This window comes from Ovis aries, chromosome 7 (assembly GCF_016772045.2).
Source record: "Ovis aries strain OAR_USU_Benz2616 breed Rambouillet chromosome 7, ARS-UI_Ramb_v3.0, whole genome shotgun sequence".
Lineage (NCBI taxonomy): Eukaryota > Metazoa > Chordata > Mammalia > Artiodactyla > Bovidae > Ovis > Ovis aries.
This window is the reverse complement of record NC_056060.1, coordinates 86,188,640-86,212,436: the sequence shown is the minus strand read 5'-3', so window position 1 is coordinate 86,212,436 and position 23,797 is coordinate 86,188,640. Positions and strand designations below refer to the sequence as shown.

At 56.9% G+C, this 23,797-nt stretch overlaps 1 protein-coding gene and 1 non-coding gene across 2 annotated transcripts; one reads left to right on the top strand and one right to left on the bottom strand.

Annotated features, from left to right (window-relative positions):
* Positions 1-17: 17 nt before the first annotated feature.
* On the bottom strand, positions 18-23,281 carry VASH1 (vasohibin 1). Its single transcript, XM_004010807.6, has 7 exons — positions 21,596-23,281; positions 13,376-13,464; positions 12,057-12,113; positions 10,448-10,522; positions 7,311-7,692; positions 5,409-5,521; positions 18-4,261 (listed from the first exon to the last, which is right to left on the bottom strand). The coding sequence occupies exons 1-7, from the start codon at positions 21,896-21,898 to the stop codon at positions 4,189-4,191; spliced, it is 1,092 nt and encodes a 363-aa protein (XP_004010856.3). The 5' UTR covers positions 21,899-23,281; the 3' UTR covers positions 18-4,188.
* Positions 2,055-2,127, top strand: TRNAC-ACA (transfer RNA cysteine (anticodon ACA)). The gene has a single exon. It is a non-coding gene; the product is annotated as a tRNA-Cys (tRNA).
* Positions 23,282-23,797: the final 516 nt, after the last annotated feature.

The window sequence follows — 23,797 nt, the reverse complement described above, 5'->3', positions numbered from 1 at the left end:
ACAAGGCGTACAGGCTGTGGTCTCTGCCCAGCCCACACAGCCGAGCTGGGGGGAGACTTTATTCTTTTCAAGGAAAAAGTGAGAACAGGAATGAGACGAAGTGTAAAAGGGAAGGGGGGAGGGGGGCAATACTGAAACGAGAAGAACAGCAAAGTCCCGTACAGCACGGCAGCCGACATCATCACCAAGCCCCAGGCCAAGCGCCCGATCTCTCCTCATCAGACTTGGAAGAAAAAGGGAGACTTGGGACTCTGGAGCACCAAGAGTGGGGTGGGGGGCAACACCGACAGACTTGCAGCTAGCACCTCGCCAGCCCTGCCTGGTCGGGGTGAGACCTCCCCTCCCACCCCACGCACCTCCCTGCCCTTCCCTGGGTTCTCAGTGGGACAAGGGAGGTGGGGAGTTTAACACAGCGGGGCTCTGGCACTCAGAACACAGTTCATAGGCTAGGCCCCCAGCTCACACTTCCCTTGTACTTCGAGGCCAGAGGGTGGGCCTGGGGGAAGCCAACAAAGCTAAGCTGAAAACCACCCAGGCAGGAACCCAGGCACACAGGCCTCTGGGCATGCTCCTGGTCAGAAGGAGACCCGGTCCCTGGGCCAGGGAGTCAAGTCCAAGTTGGAAGCGGCGGGGTAGGGGGGGATGGTGTGAAATGACCCAGGGCCAGAAACCAGACGTGGGCAAACGCGGGCTCTCCCTGCAGCTCAGAACCCTGGCTCTAGGCTTCGTCATGGCACCTAAGGGCGGGAGGTGCAGCTCTCCGAACCTGGCCACGCTCAGGAAGGATGTGGCTGAGAGGGGCCAGGGGATGGTGGGGTGGCTGCTGAGAGGGGCCAGGGGATGGTGACTCTGTTGAGGCCGAGGGAGGGAGAGGACCGGCAGGTGTGAGTGGGTGGGACACGGCTGGAAACCCAGGTTGCCAGTGTTTTGACCCAGCAGCCCGCACAGGGTACAGGCAGCCTGGCCTTGGGGAGCACTCATTATCCCGCTGTGCCGGCCCACCTTCATCACACAGCTTTCTCTGACCTCCCCTGACCCCTCCCCAGCTAGGAGCCCCGACCCCCAGGGACAGAGGAGCCCACACTGAGTGCTGGGAGGCAGCCCTGAGTCTGGAGGAGCCGGACCTGGTCCCTCATGGGAAGTGAGATGAGGTGATGCTGACGATGGTGACTAAGGCCCCAAGTCCCTGCCCCCTGCCTCCCCAGAAACTCTGCAGCCAGGCTGGCCCTGCGTGGAGCAGAGCCTGTGTAAACACGCCCAGGAGGGGAGGAGGGCTTGCTACATATGTGAAATGTGTTAAAAAATAAATTGAAAAAGCACCGCTGTGTCCCATGGGTGTCCACAGGCCCGAGGTCTCAGCGAGGGAATGGGCAGGGAGTGCTAGGGGCTTCTCGGTGGGGGCTCTGGCTCTCTTCCCCGCAGACAGTGGCTGGGGCTGCATTCTGCTTCCTTCTCCCCAAGGGGCTCAGGAGGGAGCCGGGGGAGCAGAGCACCCTGCTGGGTTCCTGTGCCAGGAGCAGCTCTCCCCCACGTCTCCCTGACCCCAGAACCCCCTGACGTCTCACCCTCAAGCTCTGTGGTTCACCTGCTGGGTGGATATCACAAGGCACCCGCCTCCACACCCACAAAAGGCCCCGTTTTCAGCCTCATGCCTCCCAAATGGATCCATCTCTGCCCCAGGTGAAGGTGTGAACATGGGGGCCCACGGCCCGCCTCCTGAAAACTAGCATGGGATGGAAGGCTGAGTTGGGGCTCACAGTGGCCCCCAGACTGCTCTGGCCGTGATGTAGCCCAGCAGGCAGCTTAAGCACCTCGCCAAGGGCCCAGTGAGCCAGGAGGAACCCAAGGGAGTGAGCAGCTGGCTTCTCTGCCTGGCCTGACTCTGGGCCAGGAGCTGCTGGTCTGAAGAGCTGCCAGCCTGGGGCCTCTCCTGTGGGCACCCGCGTCAGCAGACTCATCCTGTCTCCTTCTCTCCCTTTCTTGGCTCCTCAGGCCTCATCCATCTCCCCAGCAGACTGAGAATGGCACTGTTTCTATTCCACTCCACCCCCTCTTCCCTGGTGGCTCAGACGGTAAAGCGTCTGCCTACAATGCGGGAGACCCGGGTTCGATCCCTGGGTCAGGGAAGATCTCCTGGAGAAGGATGATGGCCTCCCACTCCAGTATTCTTGCCTGGAAATTCCCACGCACGGAGGAGCCTGGCGGGCTACAGTCCCTGGGGCTGCAATAAGTTGGACACGACTGAGTGTCTCTGGTCTGCTGGGAGAGTCGAGTGGGAAGGAAGCAGCTGCCCATCTGGGAGCAGCCGCTGTGGCAAGGATGCTGCCTTGGTCCAGCCTGCTCTGGGATGCCTAGAACTTCCATCCCTTCCATCTCCATGCCATCTCAGTGCATCCATCTCTCCAGCCCAAGCTCTGGCTACTCTCTTTGAGATTACAGACGGTCATTCTTTTTCAAGTTGGGCTTTTAAATTTTCTGAGTTGATTGCCACCATTTAAAAATATGCATATTTCACATAAAAATTCAGAGTTCTGCAATGAAAAAACATCTGGCAATCTAGTATGGAGGGCCTGCCTTTAGACCCGGTGAGCAGCAGGGGCTGAGGCTGCGCCTTCTTTAGTTGGCCACAGTCCCCACCCAGCCCTGCAGTCCTCCTTTCAATCAGCCACTCGGCCCTGGGGGAACCTGAGTTCACAACTCTGGGCTTTGTGGTCTTTCCTCTTTCAGAGCTCAGTCAGACCCTCAGTCTCTAGGCAACCTTACTGACAGCTGCCTCTCAGTATTAAGAAACCTTAATGGTCATCTCCTCCAGTTATCCTTCCGTAACCTAAATCCTGTCTATAGCTCTCTAGATGACAAGCAACCATCTAATCTTTGCTTGAATATCTCCAGCAATGGGGAACTCACTACTCCCCAAGGTTCTAAACTCTCCCACACCTTCTTTTCTCACTTACTCTCCCCAGTTCTTGGGCTCTGCCTCTCCCCAGTGGCCACACTGCTCCCTTTGCCTCCCACCTCTGCTGTTGTTTGAGCCTCCAGAACCTTCCTCCAGTTCCGCCAGCTTCTCTCCACAACCTCTCCCTTGCCCGCCAGGCAGATGGTGCAGACTCCAGAAGCTCAGGCCCTTCCTCAGCTGCCTCATGCCCCAGGCCAGATCATCGCTGGGCCCTCCACACCTAACCCAGGCTGCTGATTAGGGGAGCAGGGGCTGGGATACAGGCCTCTGTGGCCTGGTTTTCATTTCCCTAGCAGGGGCTGAGGTAACAGGAAGGGGGAAGCAGTCCCTTGGGGCTTCCTGACCCAGGCCTGAGGGTCCCACCCTGTCCTCAGCCATGGTTCCTGGACCCACCAGGTCTGTTCAGATCCCCACAGTCACGCCGAGCCCACTGCCTCTCTGGGCCCCCGGCCAAGCCCGGCCCCTTTGTAGGGAGGCCCCAGCTGCAGCAACAAGCAAAGCTGGGCTGAGCAAGGGGGTCAGGGAGGGGTCTGGGAACTCTCTCCCCCAGCAGCTCTCTCCCAGGCTCTCGTCCAGTGCATCCCAGCACTGGGCGCTACCACTGGGCAGTGTCCACCCACATAGCATTGTCCGTGGGGCTCCAAGGACCCTCCTGGGCCACACACTCTGGCTCTTGGGGGCACACGGGGCCTGTGCTAAGCTCCCGATATGGACCACGCAGACCTTTCTCGGGGTGCTTCCTACCCTGCTTTCCTTTCCCTGGGTCATGACGCTGCCAGGGCAGCCAGGACTGGAGAAACATCGCTCCCCTATCCTGCCACGGCCCAAGCAGAGCTGGGAGGTTTCCCATGGGGGAGGATGGACCCAAACCCCAGACACATGGGCAGGGGTACCAGCCAGACCCGGCAACCCCTCCTCACCCGGCCCCACGACACTTAGAATCTTCTAAGCACTGGCCTTCCGGCCACTGGCCAGATTCACTAGTTTTTAAGTTTTTTTTCCCAATACTTTAAATTTCAGGTTATCAAGTTAAAACCTTAGAATTCAACTCTTCACTGCCTCTTGGTCCACAGGTAGAGGGCCTGGCCCAGCGGAGGGACAGCAGCTTGGGAGGCTGAGCTGGGACACGCTCGCCCCGTCATCAGCCCCGCGTTCCCCAGGAGCGAGGCTGGTCTGGCTGGAGGATGCTGGTCCCCGGGAAGTGGGTGAGGCAGGGGGCGCTGCCACCCGCCTCATACCCGGATCTGGTACCCATTGAGGTCTGGCATGGCTTTGGGCTCTGAAGGCTTCTTCTCACCGGAAGGCCTGCAGGGAAGAGAGAACAGAGGAGGGGGAAGGGGTGAGAGGCCCCTCCGGGAGGTGGGAGAGTGGGGAGCCAGGGGTGGCTGCCCCCCGCTCCCGCCTCCCTATTCTCCAAGGTGTCCCAAATGCAGCAGGAAGGGTCCCCGTAGAAGTCCGTTTCTGGAAACCCCCGACCCCCCTTGTGGACCTGACTGTGGGCCCCACACTCTCTCAGAGGCTACTGCTCTTCACTGAGGTCAGAGACTCTGGCTGCAGGTTAAGTGATGAAGTAACAGTGAATCCCTGTGAGGGACCCTGTGTTCTCTCTGAGAGCCTCCCAGGTCAAAGTGAAGGAGGCTGGTTATGGGAGGCAGCAAGGTGCCCCTGACACCAGAGAGGTGTCTCCAGAAAAGTGAAAAAGTAAAGTCGCCCAGTCGTGTCCGACTCTTTGCAACCCCATGGACTGTAGCCCGCCAGGCTCCTCTGTCCATGGGATTCTCCAGGTAAGAGTACTGGAGTGGGTTGCCATCTCCTTCTCCAAGGGGATCTTCCTGGCCCAGGGATCGAACACAGGTCTCCTGTATTGCAGGCAGACGCTTTACCATCTCAGCCACCAGGGAAGCCCATATAACCTGGAGATGTCTCCAGAATGACCTTTAAAGCAAGAGCCACTCTGACACAGAGGAGACAAATCTGACGAGGCTGCCGGGTGCTTTATCAGAGTGCTTCTGCTGTCCAGTCTGGGCAAAACCCAGACTCCCACGGGGGCAAAGGTTACGCTCAAAGCCACCCACTGGCTGCCATCTGAGGTTAAAACCTTTCCCAGCGATATTCCTGGAAGAGCTCACTGTTGGCTGGGCCCCACCCTTCTACCATCTCTCCCCCAAAGCCCGTTCTGGTTCTGCAGCTCTGCGGTTGTGGCCTTGGACCTTCCCCCGTGGTGGGCCCACACAGGGTAACCGGTGGGTCAGGGATATCTTTCTCCCTGGAGAAACGGCTGTTTCAGCATACGAACAAACCCACCCTCCCAGGTTCCCTCCAGTGAGGGCGACAAAGAGAAGGGTGGGAATGCGAAGAGCAGAGGGAGGGGAAGATGAGCGGAAAGGATGAAGCCTGTTCCTGCACCTCCCCGCCTCCAACTCCTCCAGGAAAGGGGAAACCCAGGGCTCACCGCCTTTCGCTGCGGCTGTTCCTACGGTGGGGGCTGGACTGGCCCCGCTGTGGGGAGGACACATCCTTCTTCCGGTCCTTGGTGGGAGATGGAGGGCCAGTCCCTTTGCCGATCTGGGTGGGGAGGAAGACACACAGACCTGCTCCAGGACTGCTCCAGAGTCTGTCCTGTCCTGATGGAGCCACAAGCCCCAAAGCTGCTCTGCGCAGAGCCCACGAAGCCTCAAGCCGTGCCTTCCTGAACCTGTTTCCCAGGTGCTAAAGCGGCCAGGTCCTTGGGGGTTCCACAGCAGGGTAGCCCCAACTCCATGAGCCCCTGAAACAGCATGGTCGTGGACGGCAGTAACCGGGGAGGGTTCAAGGTGGCCCCCGAGAAAAGGGGCGTTTTCTCAGGCCAGGCAGAGGGGCCAGCCGGAGAAGCAGCCCGTGTCTGAGCTTGGGGCTGGGAGCCTGCAAGACCCACAGGTGACACTGGTTATCTCCAATTAATCAGAAGCTCAGACTAGTGGCTACATCTCTGATGAAGGGGAATAAAGGAGATGGGGGGAGCAAGTGAACTTAGGCAACACAGTCCCTTTGAGCTGAATTTTCAAAACGTGGGGTATACAGGACGGGTGCTAGAGGCGGGTGCAAATAACATGGGAAGTCTTAAGCACCAAACAGATTGGGAGACACAGCACTCGAAGTTAGGTACTACTGGCTCCAGCTCTAGCTCCAACCTGCTCCCTTGAAGGTGCAGTGACACTTGGGCAGCTGAGCACCCCAACTTCCACAGGGGAGGGACAGGGGGAGGAGCAGCTCAGGAGGGGAGGAGGGCAGCCCCCGAAAGCAGCGGGGTCACCTGCAGCTGCCCTGGGGAAGGAAGGCACCGAAGCTGTCACCCCAAGGTCTTGGCCTGGGGACTGGCAGGGCAGGGCGGCCGGGACTCCCGAAAGCACCTGTGACGTGCCGGGGTTCTCCATCTGGAGACTGAGCCCCAGGCCCATCTGCCGCCCACAGGCTGCAAGCAAGCCTCTGGGCTCCCTGCACCTAAGTGTACCCCCCGCCCCCCGCCTGCTGGGGCCCTCCTGGGATCCTGGGGAGCAGCAATGGGCGTGAAACTGCTGTGGTCACAGCTGTGGCCCCAGGCTGCCAGGAGAGGCAGAGTGCAGAGACCGGGCAAAGGGGAGGGGGCAGCAGGCCCCACGGAAGGCCCCCACAAGTCCAGGGGGACAAACATCTCAGCAGTTCAGCCCACTACTCTGGGTCCAGCAGCTCCCCCACTCATGACCCCTGCTCACTGCAGCCGGACAAGAGGGAGAAGGAGCCATCCCTCCTTGTCTCCCCAGAGTCTGACCCGCTTCTCTTTTCTGACTTCCTCCCTGGGGCTGGGGGTCAAGAGTCGGGATGACAGGGGTGATGCAGCTGCTGCCCAGCCCACACCATACCACTCCCTCCAGACAGGCCATGACTCCCCACCAGCCTTGACTCGCAGTCCCTCCACCCAGATGGCAGCACCCCTGCCCAGGCCCAAACCCAACTCCCCTGCAGCCCGACCAGAGCCTCCCCAGGGGCTGCCCACCTGAGCCGGCTGTCTCATCAGCAATGACCTTTGAGTGAAGCCCAGAAACTTCCTACCCTCACCTCCCCGACTCCTGGCTCCACCTCCTCCCAAGAAGGTGGGGTGGGGATGGTGGGTTGGGAAGATGGAGGAGGAAGAGGAGACTTCCCTGAAGAGCGAGCCTCTAGAACGCGGCATCTCCACCTCTGCCCTTCCACCCTCAGCCCTACATTTCCATTGCCCCCCTATCCCTTCCATCCCCACCCCTGCCCTTCCGCTCCCTCCCTTCTGCCCGCCCCCCTGCCTTCCACCTCCACCCCTGCCCAGGCCCTGGGTGCCCCGGGCAGGGCAGCGCGCACGCACCTTGAGCCGCATGTCGCGGGCATGCCGCTCCAGCTCCTTGCGGAAGTCCTCGCGGCCCAGCCTCTCCACGTCCAGGACGGAGTGCTTCCACTCGATCTGCTCCACGCTGTGCGGGTCGTGGGACACGCACTGGCCCAGCTTCACCTTCTTCAGCACGTGCCAGCAGCGGCCGTAGGCGGCCTCGTAGTCCAGCACGAGCTCGCTGAGCGTGCGGAAGGCGGGTGGCTTATACATCAGGTCCTCGCGCCGGCTCATGCCCAGCGCCCCGTAGCGACCCCCGAAGTTCACCCCCAGCACTATGTGGCGGAAGTAGTTCCCTGAGAAGTAAGTCTTGAAGCTGATGGGGAAGCGTTCCAGGGTGGACATGCTGTTGGTGAGGTAACTGGCCGCGCCGCCGCAGCTAAGGAAACGGCTAGAAGCAGGGGCGGGGCGGGGCGACCCCATTCTACCTACCCCACCCGGGAGAGCTGTGTGAGCCACCCCGGACCCCAGCTCCCCAGTGCGGACCCCAGCTCCTCAGTGCCGACCCCAGCTCCTCAGTGCCGACCCCAGCTCCTCAGTGCAGACCCCAGCTCTCCAGTGCCGACCCCAGCTCCCCAGCGCAGACGGCGGGTGTTCCTCATCCACATCCTGTCATCAGGCTTGGGCCCAGCATGCAGTAGGCACTCAGTGGACTCAATCTCTATGGGTCAGGGTGCTCAGTGATTACCAGCTGCTGCCAGGACGTCAAGCAGTGCTCACCAAGTAACAGTGAGCAGGGCGCCTTGAACTGCTGGGCCTTCCAGAGTGGTAGGGTGAAGGAAGGATGAGAGAGGCCCTCCAGTGCACCAGCCTGTCTGTCTGTCTCCCCCTCACCTCCCTCCTCCCCTCTGTCGCACACACAGCCCTCTTCACCCCTGCCCTCCTCTCACACGTGCCGATACACACGTGTGCATCACAGATGTACAGACAACCCTGTTCCTTTTCTCTCACTGCCCCTACCCCTCCATGCGTAGATACCGTGCCTGCTGCTCTTCTGATAAAACCAAGGTTGCCGGTGGCTTGGGAAGCTGTCAGCTGTCCACTCCAACCTCCACGGAGGACCATCTACACCAGCTCTTCTCCTCGGGCCCTGCTGGCTTTCTCCGGCCTCAGGCTTGGCTGGGACCCCTGACCTCCCTTCCTAAAGCAAGTCTGCTCTACTTATATTCCCCATGGCACATCACCACAATCTGTGATTATTTTTCTTATTTCTTGGTTTACTTGCTTACTTTTTGTCTCCCTGGCTAGAATGTAAACTTTTGAGAATGGGGACCACCTTGTCTGTCATTTATTTATTTATTTTACTGTATCTCAGGGGCCCAGCACAGACATGGCACATGACAGGCACTCAGAACTCTTTCGTGAGCAAATGGGGAGAATGAGATGAACAGGATAAAAGCTTGGTGTACAGACCAGGTAGACACTGCGTCCAGTGTCCAGTGTGCTCCCGGTCATTTAACTGTATTAACTTGTGGGATGGCATTGCCATTGTCCCCTTCTGCAGAGGAGGACTCCGAGGCTCAGAGATGCTAAAGAACTTGCTTGAGGCCACAGTGAGGATAGCAGAGCCAGGATTCAGGCCCAGGTGGGCCTGAGCCTGCAGTCTGCATGCAGTCACTGCCATGCTCACCAGGCCTGACTCCTTGCAAGCAAATGGCTGGGAGCACAGATGAGCCAGGTGCAGGCTCCGAGCCAGGTGCAGTGAGGATGAGACCAGGGACAGGCTTGGTTCAGAGCACACCATGTGTTCAGGAGGGAGCCACGGCAGTTCTACGGGGACAGCAGGGTGGTGTCCTGTCCAGATGGGGGGCTCCTCCTATTTTCCTCCTGCCCACAAGCCACCAGGTAACCCCCGGAAGGCCTCTGGGACCATGTGATCCCATCTGGACCAGCTTCTCTGCGTGCTCATGGGGAGGGGAGCAAGATCTCCCTCCTACAAGGGGGTGGGAACTTCTACTTTGGAGCATGGTCCTGAAGGAGAAGCAAATGTGGGATGGTGAAGGAGGCGCTGGCAGCGGCCTGGAGTCCTTGGGCTGGCCTCACACTCGTCCCAGCAGAGAACCCTTTGGACAGGGCAATGCTGGTGGGTCTCTTTGGGCAGCAAAGGCCTGCCACAGAGGGATTAGCCCTCAGGGAGGAGGACTGGGGCCACTCCTGCAGTCTCTGTATAGTTTAAGGCAGGTATGTCTATGGGGGTGGGGAGTACCCCCCGATCCCCCTCAGAGAAGCTGTGCTCCTGGCCTGTGAGTGTTGTCATCTTCTCCCTGACCTGTCTGAGCAAGCGATTCCTCCCTGTTCCATTAGGCACCTGCCCTCTCACCCTGCTGGGCACAGAGCCCAGTGCCTAGTCCAGGAGTACTAGATGGAATATTGACAAGTCTTGGTAGGCACAGGGAAGAGTGTGGGGTGGGCAGAGATGAGTCAAGACTGGCCTTGAATTGGTAAAACTGAGTGATGGGCACATGGGCTGCACTATGTTAATTTATGCTTATATGAGGTTAAAATTTTCTGTAATAAAACAAGGTAGGATTCAGGCAGGAACCACTTACAACAGAGAAATGGCCATATGCCAGTCTCCTAACTTTGCTTTAACTGGGGATATTGGGTGCCCCCTCTAGGGGCCTTGTCTGTCCTACCTGACTACTCTGGTGATCCAGCTATAGGTCCGGTTCTACCCTTTGGGTGGGGGAGAGACTGAGAAACCCTTTTAATTTTTTTTTAATATGCAGTTTTACATTTAAAGATCAGGGGATGTCCATCATCTCCACAGATCCACATGTCTTGGAAATGCCAACAGTTGGGCACCCAACCTGCTTCTCCCAGACTCTTTGGTTCTTGGAAATAGCACAGCAGCCTTATGAGATCATGAGCCCTGATTTGTGGTTTGGAGAACAGGGTCACTGTGTCCACTGCTCAAAAAAAAATGCTGCCCAGTAAGCCTTGGAAGTTAGCAACTGAGGTGCAAGAGACTGAGCCCCCCTTAAACTCCTTCACTTTGGGGCCAAGTTCTTGACTTCTGGGAAAGGGAGCCGGGAGGGCCCTTCCAGAGGAGGAAGATGGCCCTGGAGGTGTGAGTAGCTGGCTGCCCCCTCCCAGGCCTCTCAGAGGAAGGATACATTCCCAGGATTACCGCTTCCAGGCATTTGATTGGCAGAGCCTCTTTGGTCATTTCCTTGGCCAGGTCCATCAGCCTGGGGGGTTGGAAGGCAGAGTCATGAGGACAAAGGCTCCAGTCCCTTCTGGTGAAGGAGCATCGGGAGGTAGACTAGATGGACAAAGACTCCCCTGCCTTCCAAGCTGCCGCAGCTCAGGCCCAACACCTCCCCCTCACATCCTTCCTGAGCCTAAGGGGTGGGAGAAGAGACAACCACAGAAGATAAGGAAAGAGGCCCTTCCCCTTCCCCTTCTGTCCTTCCATTTCCTTCTTCCCTCAGAGTCCTGCTGCAGAGTCCTCTGGAGGGGAGGGTGGTCGGGGGCGGCGTGCAGTGGTAGGCAGGTCTTTGAAAGCCACTGGGCTGGGGGCCTCCTGTAAAGATGGTGTTTGGGGAGTGCATGGGATAGCATGCCAGAGGCTGGAGACCTTGGCATTGATCTTGTTTCTCCTGGAGCACAGTGGACACCCCTGACCCAACTATGACTTTTCTGAAGAGCCTTTGATTGTTGTAACTGCTCCCCCATGGCTGGGCAGCTCCCTGGAGCCTGGACATGGGGTCTCAGGGAGTTAGCTGCCCAGTGACTCCCCCACCTGCTCTTGAACTTGGAATTCAGGCCACTTTAAAACAGACTATCTCTGAAGCCTGGTTCCTCCCTCCTCACCAAATGCTGCCTCCTGGCCCTGGGAATGCAGCCTGGCCACTGGCTTTGCAGGGCAGGGTGTCAGACTCCTCCATCCCATGAAGCTGGAGCTGGGCCTGCACACACAGCAGGCGCAGGACAAGAGCAAAGCTTTGGGGTGAGGAAGGCTGCACTCCACCTGAGGGCTTAGAGAAGGGGTAATTAAGTAATTTGCTAATAAACCATCTAAAGCGCTTTTCATAAGGAAGTGATCATGGATTGATTATATGTGGGGCAAGATGTAAAATTCATATTCATCATAAAAGCACAGGGTTTTAAACCTGTAGACAGCTTTGGGCTGAGCCCCCAGGCCCAACTGTGGTATTCACTTTCCACTTTACTCTGCCCTGAGGGTTTCCATGGGGTGAATCCAGCCAGGGGTCTACACTTAGGGGACAGAATGGGAAGTGAGACATGCAGTGTTCTCCCCAGTAGGGTCCCTGCAGCTCAAACATTGCGCCTTGTACCAAATGCCCAGAAGCGAGTCCAGAAGGTAACTGGGGTTATGCCAGGGAACAGAGAGAAGGGGGAGGACCCTCTCCTGTGAGGCCCACCTCTCCTAAAAGGAAGATAAGGGTCACACACAGACATCCACCTGGGACCATTCTCTGTCATCACCAAGGCAAGCAGGTGGGCTGCTTGCCATCACCCTCTTGGCTCAGCATGGATATTGGGGTTCCCTTTCCTCAAGGGGTCCCTGGCTGCCCATCTTGGCCAGAGTCCCCTCTTTAGGAAGTCCTAAGGGGAGTCCCATGGTGATACCTGCTTTGTTGGTGGGCTCCCCTGGGAAGACTCTCTGCCTTCCTGATAAGCTCCCACCCACAGGTGACAGAGGGGCCCCAACCAGGCCCTGTGACCTGGTGCAGAGGGACCCGTGCTCCCCACACTTACCCTGTCAGAGGTCTGCTCTTCTTAATTTCAAAGAACTGTGTCCCTGTGTGATTGTACCTGCACGTGCTGGTTAAGGGCTCTCTGGCTTGATCTGGAAGAGGCGTGTCCCTCTGCCCCCATCTGGACCCCGGGAGTCTAGCACTCCTTGGGGGTGCAGGCCGGGTAAAGACCCCACAGAGTGCTTCTGGAGGGTGCCCGGGAGGCTGCTCAGGGCGGGATCGTCTGAAGGGAGAGGAGGGCACAGCATGCCGCTGGCTCCTTCCCCCACAGCGCCCCTCTCTGTCCTCACTCATCCTCTGTTCCCAGCTTTCCTCTCCCAGGAAGGGAGCCGGGCAGAAGGCAGCCAGGTTGGCCAGGGCTGGGAGAGAGGCCTGAGCCCTGGACAGCTCTTAGCAGTACTTCATGTTCCAATTGGTGAGAAACAGCACAAACGGACAGAAGGCTGGGGTGGGATTCCTGAGCGGCTCTGTTGCTGGGTGCTGCTCCCAAGCCAACCGGCCCCTCTCCAGGCCACCAGTCCCCACCTCTGCCCCTTGCCCTCTCCCCCCAAATTGGGCTGGACCCAGTTTTCAGTAACCAGCCTGACTTTTCTTCTGCTCAGGACCCACGCCTGGCCTGTAGGGGTCCTGCCATCTCGGACCGAATCAGCAGCTAGGAGGGTCAGAGGGAGCCAGAAGGAAGAGCTCCAGGCAGGGCCCAGGGCTGGAGAGGGCCAGCTCAGAGACACTGGGGAATCCCAGGCTTGGGGGTGTCCCAAGGCTCTTCCCCTGCTGGGCAGCTGGCCTTCTGCCAGGGAGGAAAAAGGTGCAGAACTAGGGGATACATCCAAGATGTGGAAGCTGTCTCCTGGAGCATAAAAATCCTTTTTCTCCTCCATCTACCTGCTGCCTCCCCCCAACACACACCCTTTCCCCCAACACACGCTTCTTTTAGACCAGTTTTTAAACAGCCCCAAAGGAGCTTTCCCCCCGCTCTCTCTGCTGGCACCGGAGGGTCAGCAGAGGAGGTCTGGGCCAGTGGACCTGGACTAGGCTTCCACCAACGGGTCACTCAGGACACACTGACCCCATCACATGGAGGAGGAGGCAGGGAGGCCAGAGCAGGTGTGGCATTCATTTGACAAACCCGCTCCGAAACCCGGGAGGACACATGCTGTGTGCACATGACTCCGGGGGTTCAGAGATGCCGTGTGAGTGGCACCCCCTGGAGTTGTGGGGTGCAGCTGCTCAGCCCAGTGCCCTCCGGCCCTGTCTGAAAACAAGCCCCAGCAGGCTCTGGACCAGCCGGACGGCGGCCGTGACTCTGACCACAGAGGATACTGCAGCTCCCTGATGTAGCGCTGCACCGCTTCCAGGCGCTCAGGGACGGGCGTGGAGGGCTGGAACGTAGGCACACTCGGTATGGGGATCTGGGCACGGAGAGAGAAAGCTCTGGTCATGGAAGGAGGCTCACTCTGGAGCTTCCAGCCTGCCAGACACCCAGATTAGCCCCCTGAGAAGCCACATGCCATGGAGGGGCTCCCAGCTCCCTCCTTCGCTGAGCTTCTCCCCCCCACCCCCGCCCGCCAACCCCCACCCTCCCACTGGCCACTCCTCACCTTCCTGGCCCTTGACGGCATTTCTGATCTGGAGTTTATGTTGATATTCCAATTTTATGCTTCTTTCATAATTTTAGAAAAAAACACAGGCTGTTTGGAATTTTATATTTCATGAACTTCAAGGCGTCCCCAGGAATGTTGATCTTGAAGTTAAGTTCATTTGGGTTTGGGGTTCAACTCTGGTTCAAAGTCAAGTTGACCAGGTATCCCTGTTCCTGGTGAACACACCCTCAGCAGGGGGTGTCACCCCACTGCACCCTCATATCACAGCACAGTGGCCAGGCCTTCCTGCTCCCCTGGGAGGAAGGAGGACATGCAGGGGGGAATGTGGTTTGGGACAGGGCTTGCTGTGGACTAGCCTCTTTGGAAGGGTTCCATGGAGGCAGCAGGAGCCCCGGTTCTCCTTTAATACCTGCCTGTCTTGCCAGCACCACACCTACAGCAGCACGGCTAACCGGGCATGACAGTCCTCCTCAGCAGAATAGACTCTCCAGAGTTTGGCCAGACATAGCGAGAAGGGGCTGTCGTGGCGGGAGAGGGGGTGTGGTGGGCCGGTGCCTGACACCCTGAGGACTGGGAACCCCTAGCTTGGGCTGCCCAGGTGCTGGCAGTCAGGCTAGGCTCCGTGGCCCCTGGAGTTGTCCCTCGCAACCCTGCAGTTGTCAGAAAAGCAGCCACATCTGGGTGTGCGCCCCCAGGCCACCCACTCTGGCCTGGGGAGCCTGAAGGCTGGCAGTTTGGCCACAACAGTCAAGTGCGGCTCAGAAGCCAAGGGAAGCACCCACCAGGTCCTTGGGGTTACACGTTGGCTTTCCTGGGTAGAGAGGAACCAGCTTTCCAAGTCCATGGCCCAGCCCCTAGGGTCCCCCTTGGCTTCCAGCGCTGGCAGCTCTGAGGTGGCCTCAGGGCTCCTTGCATGACGAGGCCCCACCCTGCCGCCCCTAGGCCTCGACCTACCCCGCAGCAGGTGGGGGCTGCTGAGCGCATCCATCTGTATGGGACGGAAGGGCCGGGTCCAGCGGGAGCCCATGGGGGCGCTGGGCTTAGGGACGTGCTCCCTGTGGGGTGGTGTGGGCACAGCCTCTCAAGTAAGGTGGCCGGGCTTTGACACGAAGGAAGTGAAACACCAGTGATTCTGGTGCCTGACGGCACCACAGCCTCTGACAGGCCCCTGCTTGCCCCAAAGGGCCGAGGCGCAAGGGAGAAAGCCCTGCCCAGGAGACGACTCTGCCTGAACTTCCTCCCCGGCCCTGCTGGCCCCCTCCTTCCGGTCTGGGCAGTCCCCAGCCGCTGACACCTCGGTCTGGAGGCAGCTGCTTCCCCTTTCATATCCCCCCAGTTCAGTTCAGTTCAGTTCAATCACTTAGTCATGTCCAGCTCTTTTCGACCCCACAGACTGCAGAATGCCAGGCCTCCTTGCTCATCACCAATTCCCAGAGTTTACTCTAACTCATGCTCATTGAGTTGGTGATGCCATCCAACCATCTCATCCTCTGTCATCCCCTTCTCCTCCTGCCCTCAATCTTCCCCAGCATCAGGGTCTTTTCAAATGAGTCAGTTCTTCGCATCAGGTGGCCAAAGTATTGGAGTTTCAGCTTCAGCATCAGTCCTTCCAATGAATATTCAGGACTGATTTCCTTTAGGATGGACTGGTTGAATCTCCTTGCAGTCCAAGGGACTCTCACGAGTCTTCTCCAACACTACAGTTCAAAATCATCAATTCTGTATTCGGCTTTCTTTATAGCCCAACTCTCACATCCATGCATGACCACTGGGAAAACCATAGCCTTGACTAGACAGATCTTTGTTGGCAAAGTAATGCCACTGGTGCCGAAACTGTGGCCACAGCTTAAAATCAGCAGGGGGATAACTGCCCAGATGGGGAGTGCTCTGTCTTCCTGCCCAGCCACCCTGTACAAGACGGGCTCCAGAACTCTCTGAGGGCTTGGCTGGCCTCCCTGGGTCAGTGATGCAGGGTGGGAGAGCTATCAGAGGAATGATGGCACCATTTACTATAAACAGCACGGCACCTGGCTTTTTCAGGTGGAAGGTCCCAGGCAAGTCATCTCCACTTCCCGTGAGGGCATCTAGTGACTTTTAGGAGCTTGAGGCAGAGACTGTAAGTACACCCTCCCCTGAGACATTTCAAACAAGGAGGGTTCTGTAGTCCAAGAATCCTTTGAGCAAGCTTGCACAAGCCAACCCTGGGCCAGGGCCGGGTGGTACCATGAGGGCATCACCTGCCATCTAGACACAAGACCCAGGAACTGGAGGCTCTGTAAGAACTAAAGGGCTCCAGGAAAAAGTGTAGAAAGACCCTGGATTCATGAGTAGGGCCTTAAAGGACACCACCACGGTGGCATAGCTGGAGGGAGCTGACGACTGTGACGTGTTAACTCATGTCAACCAACAGGCCCGCATCTTTTTTCTGAATGTTCACACAAACAAAACAAACAGGCAAGAGTCTGTATATCCAAATAATCAGACCTACTGGAGGGCTGGCAGCCCTTCAACCCCAACCCCAAACCAGGAACTCCAGAAATGCTCCCTTGGCGCAGAGCAGTAGGGTTAAGTGGGGTACAGTGGAGGAAACTGATATTGGCCCAGATCCATCCAGGAATGACTCCTTCTCTACTACCAAGGCCAAGGGTTACCTTGGCTCCAGGAACCCCCTGAAATCCTGAGTTCTATTAAGGCATTCTCCCTGGTGGAGTCCATCTCAGTCTAGAACAGAAAGGAGGCTTGCAGGAGGTTGGGCAGCCTGCAGCTGAGTGTGTGGACAAGAAGCAAGAAACCCTAGAGGCTGACAGACCTGGACCTAGAACCAGCCAGTCGCTGTCTAAATCCCAGCCCCGCCGTTTACTGTCTGGCAGCAAGATCCTTACTGTCTCTATGCCTCGGACACCTCACCTGTAAAGTAGGTGCCCAAACAGAACCACCTCAGAACCACACTCAGAACCTAGATGAGACACTGCATGGCCAGGTCTTGGGACGGGGACAGGCACACAGCAGGGACTCGGCTCCTGCCCACTGTCGCTGTTATTCCTGGGCATGTCCGAGACATCGGTCAGCCCATGAGGACGCTGGCAGTGCTGCCTTTATGAGGGGAGATGTCCAAATTCCCCTTCTGCAGGAGCTCAGTGTCTAAAGCTGCAGTCAAAAGAACTTGGGCTGCCGGGTCTGGATGCCTGGCCACTGAACTTTTAAAAAGGTGGTGTCAGGGGACTTCCTTGGTGGTCCAGCGGTTAAGAATCCACCTACCGATGCAGGGGATGTGGGTTTGATCCCTGCTCCAGGAACTAAGATCCCACGCGCCGTGGGGCAACTAAGCGCACGAGCTACAACTACTGAAGGCCCTGAGCGCTTTAGAGCCCATGTTCTGAAACAAGCGAAGCCACTGCAACGGGAAGCCCATGCACCTTAACAGAGAGGAGCCCCCACGGGCCGCAATTAGGGAAAAGCCACGTGCCTCAACAAAGACCCAGCACAGCCAAAAATAAATAAATAAATAAAAATTAAAATAAAAAGACTAGAGGCAGCTTGAAACATTAAGGAGACAGTCTTCAAAGGAACACAAATGGCTCCTGGATCTGCGATCCTTTCAGGAACTGTCGCCCGTTAACATACTTGTGTCACCCTTTTAGAGGACACCTCCCCAAAGTGTGTGTGCTCTCTCCAGACTCTATTTGCTGAGTACATATGACAGCTCACCCACTTCACAGGCTTTATTTCATCAATTCCTCCCAGTGACCCCTCAAAAGTGGGTATTGCGCTTACGCCCATTTTATAGCTGAGGAAACTGAGGCACAAGGAGGTGCGTCCCTTCCTGGAGACCCAGGATTTGAACATGGTGGATCCAATGTTTTATCACACTACACCGCAGGGACCCCAGACTCAACCACCTGCAGGGGCCGCACTGGTAATATAAACAGGGAAGGCAGACTGAGAGAGCAGGTGGGGGTCTGCGGCCACCTGGGGGAGGGGAACCAGCCCTCAGCCCCGGCTGCCTGCCGCATGTAGGGTCACAGATTCTCTGCTCTCAGACCTTCTCATTTCCTGAAAGAGTCTGCATTCTGATGTGAAATCTCCCCATTTTGAATTCTGGCTCGCCTGGTCTTTTTAAAACATTATGCTATCCCCTAAACTCTTGGTGGACTACCCAGGTGGCACTAGTGGTAAAGAACCTGCCTACCAATGCAGGAGACATAAGAGATGCCGGTTTGATCCCTGGGTTGGGAAGATGCCCTGGAGGAGGGCATGGCAACCCACTCCAGTATTCTTGCCTGGAGAATCCCCATGGACAGAGGAGCCTGGTAGGCTACAGTCCAGAGGGTCACAAAGAGTTGGATACGACTGAAGCGGCTTAGCACAAACTCCTGGTCCCACTAGGGTGTAACCTCTGCTGCCTCTGTGTTAGCTTCAGGGGCAAGGCCACTCAGGGGGTGGAGGGTGGGGCAGCCCAGTGCTGGGTCCACACTGCTGGCATTCTGGGATCAGACCCTGATGCCTCCTGGACCTCTCCACTCTGCCCAGACTCTGGGGCCAAGACTCCTGCTCTGGGCCAAGATGGAGGAAACTGTGCCCCACCCCCTGCCCCCGCTCTCCTTTTCCTGTGGTTTGAGGAGGGGGATTTGATTTAGGTCATACCTGAATGATCTAGTAGTTTCCCCTACTTTCTTCAATTTAAGCCTGAATTTGGCAATAAGGGGTTCATGATCTGAGCCACAGTCAGCTCCTGGTCTTGTTTTTGCTGACTATATAGAACTTCTCCAGATGACACCACCCTTCTGGCAGAAAAGTGAAGAACTAAAGAGCCTCTTGATGAAAGTGAAAGAGGAGAGTGAAAAAGTTGGCTTAAAGCTCAACATTCAGAAAACGAAGATCATGGCATCTGGTCCCATCACTTCATGGCAAATAGATGGGGAAACAGTGGAATCAGTGGCTGACGTTATTTTTCTGGGCTCCAAAATCACTGCAGATAGTGACTGCAGCCATGAAATTAAAAGACGCTTGCTCCTTGGAAAAAAGCTATGACCAACATAGACAGCATATTAAAAAGCAGAGACATTACTTTGCTGACAAAGGTCCACCTAGTCAAAGCTATGGTTTTTCCAGTGGTCATGTATGGATGTGAGAATTGGACTATAAAGAAAGCTGAGGGCCAAAGAATTGATGCTTTTGAACTGTGGTGTTGAGGAAGACTCTTGAGAGTCCCTTGGACTGCAAGAAGATCCAACAAGTCCATCCTAAAGGAAATCAGTCCTGAATATTCATTGGAAGGGCTGAAGCTGAAACTCCAATACTTTGGCCACCTGATTCAAAGAACGGACTCATTGGAAAAGACTCTGATGCTGGGAAAGATTGAAGGCAGGAGGAGAAGGGGATGACAGAGGATGAAATGGTTGGATGGCATCACTGACACGATGGACATGAGTTTGAGAAGGCTCTGGGAGTTGGTGATGGACAGGGAAGCCTGGTGTGCTGCAGTCGGTGGGGTCACAAAGAGTCAGACACTACTGAGTGACTGAACTGAACTGACTGAGGAGGGAGAGTTTCAATTCTCTCAATCCTCTCACAAAATCCCTTCAGGACTACCACACTCCTGTCAGTCATGACACCCCCCACAGACAATAGCATTATTCCCTCATCAGTTTCTTTTCTATGTGTGAAGGTTAAAGATGGCAAGATGACATCACAAGACCAGTGGCTAATAAGCTCGTCAATTTTGTTTTTAGTCCCTTGAAGTGGTGACAGTTCTACAGAGGACCATTCACACTCTTCCAGAGCCTGATTTAGACATCAGCAGGATGGCTAGAGAGCCATCTGTTAATCCCTGACTTGCTCATGTGAGAGAAGCATGTGGCTCTGGCTTCAAAGGGACAAATGCTGAGTGAGACCTAGCTGCCTGTCCTGATGAAGGGCATGGACAGAGGGAATGAACACCCAGTAATCAGTACCAGTCTGAGGCATTATAGTTTCTTAAATGCTTTAATACAGGGATTCCCTGGTGGTTCAGTGGTTAAGACTCTCCACCCAAAGTGCAAGGGGCCTGGGTTTGATGCCTGGTCAGGGAACTAGATCCCACATGCAGCAATTCAGAGTTTGTATGCCACACTAAGAAGATCCTACATGTGCAAGTGAGACCCAGAACAAATTTTAAAAATATATATATTAAAAAAATGTTTTAACACATTTTGTTTAACTTTATTACCATCAGTGCCACTCTCAACCTCAGACGAGAAAACTGGCTCAAACAGGGGTCTGCTAGGTGGGTGATTGGAACAGATGTCCGCATCCTCTGATGCCATACTTCCTTTTCCAAGAATTTATCTCAAGGAAATAATCAGAGCTGCTGCTTGCTGCTAAGTCGATTCAGTTGTGTCCAACTCTGTGCGACCCCATGGACAGCAGCCCACCAGGCTCCTCTGTCCATGGGATTCTCTAGGCAAGAATACTGGAGTGGGTTGCCATTTCCTTCTCCAATAATCAGAGGTGAGTCCCCAAATTTATGTTGTCGAATGGGCACCACAGTGTTCATTTTAAGAAAAAATTATTGGAAACAATGGCCAACCACAAGGAATTAGTTAATTCTGAGTTAGCTCAGAAGGTGATTATGTAGCCATTCAAAATCAAATCATATTCAATTTCCCTTGAAAATATAAGGCAGTAGCTCAACTCTCAACCTGGGGATTGTCAGAATTCGGCTTGTCCCAGAAGATAGTCTCTGATGGTTCTACCAAAAACTTAGTAAAAAACAGGCCACCTGTTTCCATGTCTGCTGCTGCTAAGTCGCTTCAGTCGTGTCCGACTCTGTGCGACCCCATAGACGGCAGCCCACCAGGCTCCCCTGTCCCCGGCATTCTCCAGGCAGGAACACTGGAGTGCGTTGCCATTTCCTTCTCCAATTCCATGTCTAATCCACCTTAACTGCCACTCTCTTTGGTCCCTTCCTTCTCACCTGGGCAAGTTCGCATAAGCTTGGGGCTCTGACCTCTGTCCAACTGACTTTTCTTAGGGAATTTCAAGTCTCTGCATTTGAGAGAGTATTTCCTTAGTCTTGAACCATAACTTTGGGGGAAAAAAATCAGTCGTGTTTTTCCACCAAGTACTACAGGGCACAGAATGTTTCAAATACTCTTTCATTCAGCAAATGCTTACAAGTGCCGGTTCTGTGCCAGGCACACAGGAGGCCTTGGGAAGACAAAGATGAATGAGACAGCCTCGGCCCTCATGGTGACTCAACTGAAGGCCAGCCATCGTGAAAAGTGACTGCACTTTGTTTTTGCCGTGCACAGAAAAATGCTTGAACTTTGCCCCTCTCCACGGCCCTCTTCTAACTGCCCTGGAACCTCATGTCCTACGGAGCAGAGGCCCTGGAACCGGAAGACCTGGGGTGGGGAGGGGGGAGAGACTCAGCCCTGCCAGTTACTGGCTATGGAGCCCTGAGTTCCTACTTGAGGCTTCAGCTTCCTTGTCTGTAAAAATGGGTCCTCAAACTGGACTTCATGCACAAGGCTCTTGGAGAATTCAGCAAAACACATGAAAATATTTACTCAGCATCTGAAATCCTGGACCGTCCTCATCCATTCATTCTCTCTGCCCACTGCTCTCTGGCTTAGCAAATAAGATGTCAAGCCACCAGTTAGTGTTATTAAGTTTATCTGCTGCTCTACCCACAACACATGGGCATTTTAAGAGATGGAGGAGGGCACTCCTAGAAACCAGGCCTGTGGACCTCACAAAAAAGCTTCAATGGTGATTAAGTAAAAGTTCTTCTGGACAGGTTCAACCTATCTGTATTTTTAACACTTTACCATGCCAATAACTCCCTACTCCAACAGGAAAAGTGGCACTTTGCTCTGGAAGCCCCCAAGTCACTAAAACCTTAGCTCTCCTCCCCTCCCCCCACCCCCCACCCGGAAGGCCCACACGAACCCCTCACCTTGGGCAGGTCCGTGGCCCCACGGATCCGCTGAGCCACCTTCTCTCCATCGGGGTGGATCTTGGCCACGTGTTTCCACATCCTTTCCCAGGTGGGCTCGTCCACAGGCAGCCCACCCCGGTTAACAAAGAAGGGGATGCCTCCATCTCGTAGGTCCTCTTCCCCTTCTTCTTCTGGCTCATCATCTCTCTGGGCCGAGGCTCCTTCGCTGGTCTCCAGACGCCGGACCCCAGAGGGGACAGCCGCGGCGGTGGGGGCAGCGCCGGTACTGCCGCCCCCGACAACCTTCTTCCCCCCTGGCATCCCCAAATCCTTGACGGGTGGGTGGGAGGACGTAGCAGCAGGCAGGGGTAAAGAAAAAAAAAAAAGGCGGCTCACAGGAGGCCTCCCACACACCAGCTGCAGAGATAACACATGGCCAAACAGAGCGCAGGGCACCTTTAAGAAACCAGGGCGTGGCTCCGTACAATAAAACACTACTTGACGCGGAGGGGGGGAAAAATCAGTGCCTCAAAGTGAAGTGCTGGGCAGAGGGGCTTGGTTGTCCCTGGTGAGCCTTAGAAGCCTGGTTCTTTGTGAAAAACGGGATGTAGAGAATACATCTCAACTTGGCAGCTTTCACCAAAGCACCCCCACCCCACCCCGCTTTGAGAGCGAGAACAATACCGGACAGCAGTCTGGGCTGCCCGAGGAGAAAAGCCGGAGGGAAACTGAGGCCAGGCAGCTCAGATCTGCGGCCACGAAAGGGTCGAGGCAGGAGTGCCCACGCCGACCGGGCGCCCCAGGTCCCAGTTTTTTGAAGAGCAACAAATTCCTCTACAAAATACCGCACGCTCACACCTGTGCGCGCTCCGAGGTGGGGGGCCGAGGCGACTCCAGGCCGGGAGTCGGCTCCGAGGTCGCGACCCCCCGGATCGGAGGGCGGCGATGAGGCGCGATTTCTCGGACGCGACGAGTCTGGGAGCCGAGACTCGCAGCTGGCAGGGGCGCGGGGAGGGGGCGCGCGCCGACGCGCACATTCCACGCCCGCCGCCAACTCCCCGCACAAAGTGGGCTTTGTCTCGGTCTCCTGTCCCCTCGCACCCCCGCCCCGGGCAGGAGCAGTGGAGCCCCCCGGGAAAGGCGCGGCGGGGAGGCGAAGCGGGGAGCGCCCAGGCCCCGCCGGTCCCCAGCCCGGCGCGTCTCAGCGGTCGGATGCCGGGCACCCGGCGCCGCGCTGCGCCAGCCGAGCCATCGCGGGGCGCGGGTCCCGCTCCCGGGCCTCAGCTGGGAACGCTCGGGCGGTGCGTAGGGTCACCAGGCGGCGGGCTGCGGCCACAGGATCGCCGCCCTGGGTCGGCGGCAGCATGGGCGGTGGCGCGGCCGCGATGGGCAAAGGATGCTCCGCGGCTGTTCGCTCGGCCTCCCGCGGCACCCCTGCTTCCCCGGGCTAAGGGCTGGAGACAGGACCGTGGGGCGGGGAGAGCAAGCCTGGAGGCTCGCGCAGCCACGGCCGCGGAGGAAGCCGGAGCCGAGGGGCAAAGCCTCGGGAAGCGCGGGCTACGCTAGTCCCCCGAGAGCAGTCTGCTGCGCGCGCGCGCGGGTCCCCGCTTGGGTCTCGGCTCCGGCGAAGCTTAGGCCAACCGAGCGGGCCGGCGGCGGGGTCCCCGGCCGGCCTGCCGCCCACCCGGCTCGACTCTGGCCCGCGCCGCGCATGCGCTCCGTCCCCCCCTTAAAGGGCCAGCGCGTCCCCGCCGGGGCCTCCGCCTCCCGCAGCCATTCTTCACCCCCAAGTCATCACCCGGACGCCGGTGGGCGTGCGCTCCCCTCTTATCCCCTCTCTGGGAGCCGCGAAGCCGGAGCAGAGCTCCTGGAGGGTGGGGGCGTGGGAAGTGTTCGCAACGTGCCAAAGAGCGCAAACTCCACGGAGATTCCGGGCTCGGAAGGCTAGCTGTTGGATACTTCCTAGGGAGACTGCCTGGCTGGGGAGCTCAGGGTCTAGAAACTAGACTATGGCCTGGAAGTCCAGGGTTCTAGACCGGATTCAGTGGTCTGATTTCGCGTCCAACAGATCACTGCCCTCAGTGGACCTCGGTTTCCCTCATCTGTCAGCCGAGGTCTTCCCACTGAGTGAGAGAGACCTCCCAGCGCGCGTGTTCCTTAGAGGAGGCTATCCAAGGGTCAGGATCACGACCTCTGCAAGTGAAGGCTTAAAAACCCATC